This window comes from Oncorhynchus nerka, linkage group LG14, assembly GCF_034236695.1.
Source record: "Oncorhynchus nerka isolate Pitt River linkage group LG14, Oner_Uvic_2.0, whole genome shotgun sequence".
NCBI classification, from domain to species: domain Eukaryota; kingdom Metazoa; phylum Chordata; class Actinopteri; order Salmoniformes; family Salmonidae; genus Oncorhynchus; species Oncorhynchus nerka.
In genome coordinates, this window is record NC_088409.1 from 30,461,398 (window position 1) to 30,474,311 (window position 12,914).

The window sequence follows — 12,914 nt, forward strand, 5'->3', positions numbered from 1 at the left end:
GTTTACATAACCATTCACAACAAGCCACCTGCAGACAATAGTGCATTTGAGGGTTAGTTTTTCTAATGAAAATAGTTATTTGATGCATGGCCTACTATTTCTAACTGGAAAAATAAATTCCTACGTCTTTTGTGAGTAAAATCCTTTTTCCAAAATTGATTTAGGTACATTTTTGTGAAGAGGTATGAGAGTTGTGATATGGATCATTTAATAGTAAAATCATTTAAGGGATCAATACATTTCTATATTGCTTCCCCAGTATCTGCATGAACCATCAGACCAAGTGTTTTTGGTTGACCCTGCTGGACAGAAAGAGAAGGAGGAATCGGAACACGCTGTATTCAAATTCAGTTCTTAGTTATTCCATTGTACTGGATCTAATACATATTAGCATTTTACAAACATTCATAAGTGTAATACTTTTTTATGACATACTGTGAAAAACTCTCTTGGCTGCTGGCTCTGTCACTTTCAGACATGCGCAGAGCAGACTTGAACCACAGGGGTTCTCTGTAAAGAGAAAGTAATCCAAAAGGGACAGACACACCCCTTGACTTTCAATTGGCATCGTTGACCTGTACCTGATTGGTCTAGTCTCTCCTGATTGATTAGTCAATGGGAACTCCATTGCCAGCTCCATCATAAAGTTTTTACACAGTCTGGCAGTCTGACTAAAGTGCCAGAGGTATGAGGAGAGACATCCTCCTTTGTATTTATGGCAACAAATATTTCCTAACACTTTGGATCCTATTCTTGGACAGTTAGAAGACAAAATGCATCAATGCAACAAAAAAAACATGTATTACTGTCCATGAGTAACCTCAACCTTGTGGGTCTATGGGTGTTTGGGCCAATAAAGTGCCAACTCAATTCTACCACTGACTAGTCTTTCATGGCCCTATGAACGAGGACACAGGGAAATAGTTTTTCATCTAAACCAGCCCTTTTTTACTGGAGTACACTAACCCCTAATTGGGGCTCTTTTCTTGACACATAGTAGCAGTTCACCAGATAACAAGTCAAGAAGAACAAAAATTAGATTGTTGTAAGGGTGTATTACATCCTGTGCTGGCCCCATTGTCATATCCATTCTGGATTCTGAGTGGTAAAATCATAGCTGAAAAATGCCTCTATGTATGTGTATACATTTTTTGCCAAGACAGAACTGCCAAAGGGGGTGGAGTTGCAATTTACTGCAGAGACAGCCTGCAGAGTTCTGTCATGCTATCCAGGTTTGTGCCCAAACAGTTCGAGCTTCTACTTTTAAAAATCCACCTTTCCAGAAATAAGTCTCTCACTGTTGTCGCTTGTTACAGACCCCCCTCAGCCCCCAGCTGCGCCCTGGACACCATATGTGAATTAATTGCCCCCCATTTATCTTCAGAGTTTTTAATGTTAGGTGACCTAAACTGGGACATGCTTAACACCTCGGCGGTCCTACAATCTAAGCTAGATGCTCTCAATCTCACCCAAATTATCATGGAACCTACCAGGTACAACCCCAAATCCGTAAACTCGGGAACCCTCATAGATATCATCCAGACCAACCTGTCCTCTAAATACACCTCTGCTGTCTTCAACCAGGATCTCAGCGATCACTGCCTCATTGCCTGCATCAGTAATGGGTCCGCGGTCAAACGACCACCTCGCATCACAGTCAAACGCTCCCTAAAACACTTCAGCGAGCAGGCCTTTCTAATTGACCTGGCCCGGGTATCCTGGAAAGATATTGACCTCATTTCGTCAGTAGAGGATGCCTGGTTATTCTTTAAAAGTGCTTTCCTCACCATCTTAAATAAGCACGCCCCATTCAAAAAAATGTAGAACCAGGAACAGATATAGCCCTTGGTTCACTCCAGACCTGACTGCCCTTGACCAGCACAAAAACATACTGTGGTGTACTGCATTAGCATCGAATAGCCCCCGCGATATGCAACTTCTCAGGGAAGTTAGGAACCAATATACACAGGCAGTTAGGAAAGCAAAGGCTAGCTTTTTCAAACAGAAATTTACATCCTGTAGCACAAACTCCAAAAAGTTCTGGGACACTGTAAAGTCCATGGAGAGTAAGAGCACCTCCTCCCAGCTGCTCACTGCACTGAGGCTAGGAAACACTGTCACCATCGATAAATCTCTCTCTTTCATATCGTCTGAGATCCCCAAAGATTGGAAAGCTGCCGCGGTCATCCCCCTCTTCAAAGGGGGAGACACTCTGGACCCAAACTGTTACAGACCTATATATATCCTACCCTGCCTTTCTAAGGTCTTCGAAAGCCAAGTTAACACAGTGTCCAAAGAAGGGCCAGAAGTATACAGAATGGTGTTCGTTGCGTAGAGGTGGATCAGAGAATCACCAGCCGCAAGAGCTACATCATTGATTTAGACAGAGAAGAGAGTCGGCCCAAGAATTGAACCCTGTGGCATCCCCATAGAGACTACCAGAGGTCTGGACAACAGGCCCTCCCATTTGACACACTGAACTCTATCTGAGAAGTAGTTGAGAAACCAAGGCTGTTCAGTCTGCCAATAAGAATGCTGTGATTGACAGAGTCGAAAGCCTTAGACAGGTAGATGGATACGGCTGCACAGTATTGTCTTTTGTCGATGGCGATTATGATATCGCTCTTGAATCTAGGGGGCACTATTTTCATTTTTGGAAAAATAATATCCCCAAAATAAATGGGCTATTTTGTCAGGACAAGATGCTAGAATATGCATATACCGCTTAGGATAGAAAACACTCTAAAGTTTCCAAAACTGTAAAAATATTGTCTGTGAGTATAACAGAACTGATATTGCAGGCGAAAGCCTGAGAAAAATCCAATCAGGAAGGGACTCTTATTTAGAAAGCTCTGCGTTCCTATGCGTCCCTATTGAGCAGTGAATGAGATATCAACCAGATTCCTTTTTCTACGGCTTCCCTAATGTGTCTAGTGTCACAATACATAGTTTCAGGCTTTTATTTTGAAAAATGAGCCTGAACGACAACATTGGGTCAGTGGTCAGCTGGAGTCTCTCAGAGTGTTTTGTGCGTAAAGGACAAATGCGAACATTACATCTCTTTCCTACTAAGAAGCCACCTGTCCCGGTTGATATATTATCGAATAGATATTTGAAAAACACCTTGAGGATGGATTATAAACAACGTTTGCCATGTTTCTGTCGATATTATGGAGCTAATTTGAAATATTTTTTGGCGTTGTCGTGACCGCAATATCCGGTTGATTTCTCAGCCAAACGTGAAGAACACGTTATTATTTCGCCTACAAAAATATTTTTTGGGGAAAAAAGGAACATTTGCTATCTAACTGGGAGTCTCGTGAGTGAAAACATCCGAAGGTAAACGATTTAATTTGATTGCTTTTCTGATTTTCGTGTCCAGGTTGCCTTGCTGCTAGCTAGGCATAATGCTATGCTAGGCTATCGATAAACTTACACAAATGCTTGTCTTGCTTAGGCTGTAAAGCATATTTTCAAAATCTGAGATGACAGGGTGATTAACAAAAGGCTAAGCTGTGTTTCAATATATTTCACTTGTGATTTCATGAATGGGAATATTTTCTAGTAATATTTATGTCCGTTGCGTTATGCTAATTAGTGTCAGTTGATGACAACTCTCCCGGACCCGGGATGGGTAGTACAAGAGGTTTTAAGACCGTGAGTGTGGCTGAGGTGCATGCATGACCAGCTTGGAAACCAGATTGCATTGAGGAGAAGGTACGTTGGGATTCGAAATGGTCGGTGATCTGTTTGTTAACTAACCTCCAAACGAGCTTCAATGCCATACAACTCTCCTTCCGTGGCCTCCAACTGCTCTTAAATGCAAGTAAAATTAAATGCATGCTCTTCAACCGATCGCTGCCCGCATCTGCCCACCCGCATAGCATCACTACTCTGGATGGTTCTGACTTAGAATATGTGGAACACTACAAATACCTAGGTGTCTGAATAGACTGTAAACTCTCCTTCCAGTCTCATATTAAGCATCTCCAATCCAAAATTAAATCTAGAATCAGATTCCTATTTCACAACAAGGCATCCTTCACTCATGCTGCCAAACATACCCTCGTAAAACTGACGATCCTCGACTTCGACGATGTCATTTACAAAATATCGTCCAACACTCTACTCAGCAAATTGGATGCAGTCTATCACAATGCCATCCGTTTCATCAATAAAGCCCCATATACTACCCACCACGGGATCCTGTATGCTCTCGTTGGCTGGCCTTCGCTTCATATTCGTTGCCAAACCCACTGGCTCCAGGTAATCTATAAGTCCTTGCTAGGTAAAGCCCCGCCTTATCTCAGCTCACTGGTCACATAGCATCACCCACCCATAGCACGCGCTCCAGCAGGGGTATATTTCACTGGTCACCCCCAAAGCTAATTCCACCTTTTGTCACCTTTCCTTCCAGTTCTCTGCTGCCAATGACTGGAATGAATTGCAAAAATCACTGAAGCTGGAGACTCATGTCTCCCTCACTATCTTTAAGCATCAGCTGTCAGAGCAGCTTACAGATCATTGCAACTGTACGTAGCCCATCTGTAAATAGCACATCCAACTACCTCATCCCCATATTGTTATTTATTTAATTTATTTATATATATTCTTCCCCTTTGCCCAACAGTATCTCTACTTGCACATTCATCTTCTGCACATCTCACTCCAGTGTTTATTTGCGAAATTGTAATTATTTCGCCACTACGGCCTATTTATTGCCTTACCTCCCTAATCTTACTTAATTTGCACACACTGTCTATAGACTTTTGTATTGTATTATTGACTGTACATTTGTTTATTCCATGTAACTCTGTGTTGTTGTTTATGTCACAATGCTTTGCTTTATCTTGGCCAGGTTGCAGTTGTAAATGAGAACTTGTTCTCAACTGGCTTATCTGGTTAAATAAAGGTGAAATAAAAAATGTAAAATAAAAATACTGTATGTGGGAATGTCTTATGTCCGTCCTACATGTAGTGTTGGTACATGGAATATTCCTCAACTGCATATATCATAAATTGCTATTGCAAATAGAAGTATTCTGTTCAACAACTGACATTTTCAGATATGATTTTGACAAACACTTTGGTGCTTACAATTCATTCTCTATTGTCATAGATTTGGTGGGCACTGTCATCTGTGATCTTTGTGATATGACTTTCTTTAAGCACATACTGGTGAAACTGTCACTTAATACTTTTTTCTTAAAGTCTACAAATGCTCTACAGTCGTGGCCAAACGTTTTGAGAATGACACAAATATTAATTTCCACAAAGTTTGCTGCTTCAGTGTCTTTAGATATTTTTTGCCAGATATTACTATGGAATACTGAAGTATAATTACAAGCATTTCATAAGTGTCAAAGGCATTTATTGACAATTACATGAAGTTGATGAAAAGAGTCAATATTTGCAGTTTTGACCCTTCTTTTTCAAGACCTCTGCAATCCGCCCTGGCATACTGTCAATTCACTTCTGGGCCACATCCTGACTGATGGCAGCCCATTCTTGCATAATCAGTGCTTGGAGTTTGTCAGAATTTGTGGGTTTTTGTTTGTCCACCAGTCTCTTGAGGATTGACCACAAGTTCTCAATGGGATTAAGGTCTGGGGAGTTTCCTGGCCATGGACCAAAAATATCGATGTTTTGTTCCCCGAGCCACTTAGTTATCACTTTTCCCTTATTGCAAGGTGCTCCATCATGCTGGAAAAGACATTGTTCGTCACCTGGATGGTTGGGAGAAGTTGCGTTGGTACCATTCTTTATTCATGGCTGTGTTCTTAGGCAAAATTGTGAGTGAGCCCACTTCCTTGGCTGAGAAGCAAACCTTTTGAAGCTTCCAGTCTCTTATTCGAACTCAATCAGCATGACAGAGTGATCTCCAGCCTTGTCCTCGTCAACACTCTCAAATGTATTAACAAGAGAATCACTGACATGATGTCAGCTGGTCCTTTTGTCGCAGGGCTGAAATGCAGTGGAAAGGTTTTTGGGGGGATTCAGTTCATTTTTATATGGCAAAGAGGGACTTTGCAATTAATTGCAATTCATCTGATCACTCTTCATAACATTCTGGAGTATATGCAAATTGACATCATACAAACTGAGGCAGCAGACTTTGTGAAAATACATATTTGTCATTCTCAAAACTTTTGGCCACGACTGTACATTTATTCACTCTGTGATAGGGTTGGATCCTATATGCCACTTTTATTGTCCTGTAAATGGTTCAGTGCCTATAATTTAGGCTGTGTGTAGAATGGGGCATAAAGGAAATTACCTCTACTAATAAATTACTACTAGATTATAGTGATAAGGAAAACAGCATACAAATTTGGCTTGTGTATTCATTTGCCTTGTGTATTCATAACTAATCATAATTCCATTATTTTTACATAAAAAAGGGAATACTTCAAAATGAGAAGATCCTGCCATGGAAAGGACGACTGGGTGGACATAAAGTATAAAGGAGGGGAAATAACTCACCACGCAGCAGGACACCTTCAGCTGTGGGGTCTTTGTAATGCAGGTTTGATAGTTCACTTTTCAATAATGAATGGTTAGCTGTTCTTTTTTGGTGTAGATGGCCAAGGAAGTTGCACAGAACTTCCCCAACATCCCTTCCCAAATTAATATGGAACCTTCAAAAACACATGGAGCAACTGTGAAAAGAAATGGCTGAGGATATACTAAAAATGTCTGGTATGTAATGACATTTAATTCAAAGTAAATGTAAATTCTTTATTTTTATGTAGTAGTGTGGGACAGCCATATGTTCAGTTCATGCCTCTGATGTCAGAGTTCAACAAAGCCAACAACTGCTTCATGTGTGTCACTGATGAAGAACCCTGGATGTGGCCCAAAGACTGACTGGGTTAGTAACTTTATTTAACATGTTTATAATCTTTTGACAACAGTGACGGCATGTAAGACAATTTATGATATAACACAATGGACGGCTAATTTGTCATACTGCATTGATATTTCATATTATTTATAACGTTTTACACTTTGTTTTGTTTTGATTTAATATTTTGCATGCCAACTGATGTTCAATGTGCTGTGCCTAGGAATGAAGACAAAAGAGTTCAACAAAGTAAAGAACACAAACTGGAAGTGCAGTCTTTGTTGTTTCATACTTAATTGAAGTTAAGTGTCTGTTGACATGTTGGAAAAGATTAAAGGTCTACAATTTGTTTAATTTGTCAGTATAACATTTTTATTCATTGATTTTCTAGCCACCATTACTGTGGTTACATGTTCAGTATATGTATTGACCAGCAAAACCACTGCAGCCTACCTCACTAGCTCCCTCTCCATCCCTGTTCAGTATATGTATTGACCAGCAAACCCACTGCAGCCTACCTCACTAGCTCCCTCTCCATCCCTGCTTTGGACAGTTAATAACATGACTCTCGTACTTTGCCCCTTTCCTTTATGGTTGATATTAACGACGAAAGGAGATATTATCTGTCGCTCTCCTATTGTGTACCAAATACACAATAGGAAAAATAAAAAAAAAGGAAAATAAATACTTAGAACGACCAACTATTGTAGATAAACATTAAAGAAAAGGGTAAACACTGGACTGAACCCCCTAATTGTCAAACTAATAATAATGTACAACAATATAGAAGATACATGACTAGAGGTTATGCAATATGGGTGTATATCCACTGTATGCTTCTTAGATATGTAATTGCCATGACCAAGGAGCTATTGCAAATTTGAAATGATGAAAAAGGTATGTTACACCGCATGATTTTACAGTACACAAACAAGAGTGTGCAATATAGAAGGGTAGTCAGAGGACATTAGGTCACATGACCAAGGAACTATTGAAATTCTAAATGTTGAAAAATTCATGTAAAACCACGTGAGATGAAAATGGCCAAACTAAAGGTTGTGCAATGTGTAGGGACACTGAGTGAACATTCTGAACCTTGTTTGAAGTCACATGACCAAGGAGCTATTGAAATTCAAACCCTCGAGCTGACAAGGTACAAATCTGTCGTTCTGACCCTGAACAGGCAGGTAACCCACTGTTCCTAGGCCGTCATTGAAAATAAGAATCTGTTCTGAACTGACTTGCCTGGTAAACCCCCAACCAGGGAAACGGATCCCAATCAAATGTGTTATTTATCTTATAACTTGTCCTTGTGGTAAAATGAAGTGCAAATTAAAACTACGGATCTCGGAGCATCATAGCACCATTAGGTGCAAAAACTCAACATACCCAGTTGCGGCACACTTTTTGGAAGTGAACCACCCGATTTCGTACTTACGTTATATCGGCATCGAACACATCACCCTCCCTAGGAGAGGGGGGTGGGGGGGACCTCGACAATTTATTGTTAAAACGAGAGGCCGCCTGGACTTTGATCTGAAGCCATTTTTGTGATTTTGCTATTCATTGTATATGTTTGTAGGCCGATGTAGCAAAATTGTATCTATGATTCATGTTTTTGTATGTTCTATATATATCTGAAAATGAACCAACGATATCAAGCCACACCCGGTCATGATTACAGACATGTGTGTGTCCTTTGACACTATATAAACTAGTCACCCCACCGTGCTTGTCATTATACCCTGATGAAGACAGCTTGTCTGTCGAAACGTTGGTTATTAGGTTATTACATTATTGCATCTGAGCTACTAGAGTGTGCGGCTCCTCTTTTTCAGGACACCGGGGTTAACATCCCTGCTTTAAGTAATAAGTGCCATGTTATCACAGTTAAATATCTTATTTGAACCCTAATACAAAAGAACAGTGTTCCCAATCACTGCCTTGGGACTTTGGGGTCCCCAAGGAAAGCATGCCTCCTACTGGCCCTCCTGTTATATCTCAGTGCCTTTGCAGGTGGTAGAGACTTGTGATTGTATCTGGATGGAGCCATCTTTTCCAGACCCAACACAAAACACACCCAGACTAGACAACCTTAAACAAGGTGAGTTTGGTGAGCACCACCACTGTGTCGTTCCGGTCCATCTCTGTCAGCAGCCTGGCCAGGTGTCCTACAGTCCAGTCTGGGTGCTTGGTGGTGACCCCCTCCAGCACGGCCCTCAGGGGGCTCTTGCTGTCCCTCATGGAGTAGGTGTAGGTAATCCAGGTGGCGGGGAAGGAGCAGCGAGATGCTAGGTGGCTGGTGTTCTTCACCCCAGGGATCTCTGGGTCCAGCAGGATCACAAGCTCCTCTAGAACATCCAGGTTGTCCAGAACCGTCTGCAGTGGCGCAGACTGGAGGTCAGGACCTGGTGAGGTGAGGGGAAATATCACTAAGGGTGAGTTACGCGTCTGTCATGCTGACTTGTGTCAAACCAGAGCCAAATGCGTAAATCATGAACTAATGGGCTGTTCCACTAAATGAGTCCCCTTTGGGTAGTGTAACTTGAAGGAGAAAAACCTGATTTCACCTCATTTTAACATTCTGTCATGAAGACCACACAGTCACCTTAATGAAAAACATGTTTTCCCATCTCAAGAGGTTCAATAAAATAATTACTATATTAAGTGGCTAATAAAGTAACAGGGATGACGATTTCATCTTAAATCAGCTATGAACCCCCTTTGACAGGGGGAATGGAAGTTTGTGTGCAACAGGAAGGGGGAATTGAATGTAAGCTTCACAACGTAAATTGTTGAGTAACAGGGTTGACTTGTTATGCTCAACCCACTCAGTTTTCAACCTCAAAACACCAGAAAATGTACAAAAGAGTAGAACCAGCTCACCTGCTTTTACACTATGATTTGACTATTAAATGTTTAAAAGTTGAAAGTCTTTTCAGTCTTCATTCATTTGAAAGACCTGATTTATGTAATTATCCATGTGGTCTATATTAAAGGGCACTTCATTTAATATAGCAGGCATTTCAAATTAAATATTGGTGCACATTTTCTACTTAAAATATTAAAGAAACACAAAAGGGACCCATTTTGTGGAACCACCCACATTTCATGGGAGATTTGAGCTGAAATTTGAGGGACGTGTTAAAACCTCAAGAGCCTTTTGGCAACTTATGGAAGAATAGTGATGTAGAGGTACTAGTAATATCAATGAATAACAGACTGGTAGTAGCTCCATTAGTAATAGAACCATCAGTAATAGCACTTGATAACTCACTCAAAATGTCCTCTAGGTTCCTTGTCTCTGACTGTAGGAGAGCAACCTCTTCATTGACAGCTGCTGTTCTCCTACTACTCCATGACTGTTGGTTGGTATACAGGATATTGTCTGATGGGAGGCAGTTAAGGCTGACCTTAAAGCATGGCTTATTCTCCTTATCTGTGTCAAACCACACCCATTCAAAAACAGGACAGGAAAAAAAGAGCTTTTTACACAGAGTAAGGTAAGTGGAAGAGTTAATGCGGTTTTAAGCAAACATGTCAAACCAGATGTTCTGTGTTATGCATTGACAGTTTGACATTTTTAAATTTAGCCTAATGCTCATCATTCTGCTCACCTCTGATGCAAAAGGCTCTTGATCTTCTCCTTCTCTTCTTAATATAGATGAATAAGAGAAATGCAAGTACAGAGAGAACCAAGATGACAGTAAGCACTATCCCTGAAAGAACACAGAGGACTGTGGCAATGAGCAGTTAGACATGTTCAGCAGTATCCTAACAAAGCAGTTTAGTCATCTTTTTGAATGGTGAAGGACTGGTATTATCAAACTCAGTACCTTCTAATATTACTTCTAATATTGATCATATTTGTGGGTTGGGTTGTAACTTACATGCAGTCTTATGGTTGACGTCTGGTGGTCTGATGGTTTGAGCAGTGTGTTCGGCTGTGGTGGGATTTGATGTTGACATTTGGACCTTTAACGTTGTTGACTGTTGCACCTGTTGAGTCTAAAATGGATGTGAAGTCAACATATTAACTATGTCATTCCTAATTTAATAAGTTTGTTTTGTTCTCTTTTCCCTATTGGGAAGTCATTGACCAAAATTAAAACATTTGTGAATAAATGGCCTCCCCGGGTCACTGTCTGTTGATGTAGTTTGAGTCTACAGAAGAATAACTGCCATGATAAGTTTGCGAGTGGACTTCAAGGTCTACCACGCAAATGCTCTTAACTAACCAGAATCATGAGCTTCATCATTGTAGATTAAACTCACCGTAGTACCCAGGACTCCTTCCCGACAGCCTGTCTGGTCCCTAGATAAAGGGTTTACATTTAAACATGTTACTCAACCACCCAGAACCAGATGGAAAACAATGGGCATCCTTTTTTTTCCTGTCAAGGTTTGAAGCTATCCCAGACTAAATTTGCGCTCACCTCGATCCGCAGCATTGCGTGTCTGTCGTGTTGTTGCATTCGGACACCTTTTGATGAGTTGGGGGGCAGCTAGAACAGGGTTGGCATTTCACGAAGCTCCCATTATTGAAGGTCTGGGCGGCACATTTCCGATATGGTTTTTCCGACCTCCCCCCATCATCATGCATGCCACAGTTTGGACTAAATTCGTACCCTGGTCAAAAAAATGTATATTTGTTTGTAGACTACAAGTGTGTGCTGTGCACAGACAAACATCAAAACGTATCAACATCAAATAAAGATGATCTTTGCCGCATGTCGAGCTCACCTGGTTGGATCGGATGCTGTGGATGACATGGTACACATTTATTTCTCGATTTATCCCAAAATGTATCCAAGTCATCAGAGCAATTATCAGAATAGTGGCCCATTTTGTTAAGAGAAGCCTGTGGCTCCCGAGTGGCGCAGCGGTCTGCACTGCGTCTCAGTGTTGGAGGCGTCCCCACAGACACCCTGGTTCACAACCGGCCGTGACTGGAGTCCCATAAGGCAGCGCACAATTGGTTTGTTTGTTTCAGTATTTGTAGACTGTCTGGACGAAATGTCATACTACTTCTGGCCAGACAGGATCAGGGCTACATAAAGTAGGAGGTGTTTCGCTCGATCGGCAGTTTTCTCTGGTGGTATAGTTTCAGCGCGGAGACGCGAGAGGGCTCACTCTCGCCAAAATCTGTCTTGAATCAGCCCAATTCGAATAAGATACAGACGTGTTGCCTGCCTTCCCGCCTTTGGAACAAAGACTCACCATGTTAGAGCGAAACATGAGCATCTCGTCGTTATATACTGAACTCTGGTTTCAGCCCCATGCAAATTGGAAAGGAAAGTTGGTGGGTGCACAGTGCACTGACATGATGCTGGATTGCCCTAAAGTAAATTGATGTTACGTAAAAAAATTATATAATTACTCCTTTAAAATACTTAACCGGAGAGCATGACATCATTAGCTTCTTTTTTGTTGCTGTGGATTGTTTCAAATCGGAAATGTGTTTAGGAAGCCCCGATTTGGGTAGTGCATGGGTGGCAGTAGGTCTAGCTGATTGAGTTGCAGCTGTCAGTGAAAAGCGTCTAAAACATGTGTGAACATAATGTGTCTTGAGTATAATGTAAAATGTTGCATCAAGAAGAAGGGGAGGGGGGTGTGGCGAAAATATGGTCCTGGTGGTCTCTCTCCAGGATGCATGCATATGTAGGAAAGTGCCTATTTGGCAGTGTTACTTCTGATTGTCTTAACTCAATAGGTACACCACTAATACAGTGTATTTGGAAAGTATTCAGACCCCTGGACTTTTTTCACATTTGTTAGGTTACAGCCTTATTCTAAAATGGATTAAATATTTTTTTTCCCCTCAATAATCTACACACAATACCCCATAATGAAAAAGCAAAAACAGGTTTAGAAATTTTAGCAAATATCTTAAAAAAAATAAATAAAATGAAATATAACATTTACATAAGTATTCAGACCCTTTACTCAGTACTTTGTTGTAGTACCTTTGGCAGCAATTACAGCCTTGAGTCTTCTTGGGTATGATGCTACAGGCTTGCACACCTGTATTTGGGGAGTTTCTCTCATTCTTCTCTGCAGATCCTCTCAA

At 41.0% G+C, this 12,914-nt stretch overlaps 1 protein-coding gene across 4 annotated transcripts; it reads right to left on the reverse strand.

Annotated features, from left to right (window-relative positions):
- Positions 1 to 6,724: 6,724 nt before the first annotated feature.
- igflr1 (IGF-like family receptor 1) lies at positions 6,725 to 12,381 on the reverse strand. 4 transcript variants are annotated; one of them, XM_029679274.2, is made up of 7 exons: positions 11,588 to 12,381; positions 11,281 to 11,473; positions 11,120 to 11,159; positions 10,735 to 10,852; positions 10,462 to 10,581; positions 10,122 to 10,232; positions 6,725 to 9,252 (listed from the first exon to the last, which is right to left on the reverse strand). In XM_029679274.2, exons 1-7 carry the CDS (start codon positions 11,688 to 11,690, stop codon positions 8,930 to 8,932), a joined length of 1,008 nt encoding a protein of 335 aa, XP_029535134.1. In that variant the 5' UTR covers positions 11,691 to 12,381; the 3' UTR covers positions 6,725 to 8,929. The 4 variants fall into 4 exon arrangements, with proteins under 4 accessions (XP_029535134.1, XP_029535135.1, XP_029535133.1 ...); XM_029679275.2 differs by having other exon boundaries at positions 10,462 to 10,563; positions 11,588 to 12,380; XM_029679273.2 differs by having other exon boundaries at positions 10,122 to 10,283; positions 10,462 to 10,563; positions 11,588 to 12,379.
- Between the last annotated feature and the right edge of the window lie 533 nt (positions 12,382 to 12,914).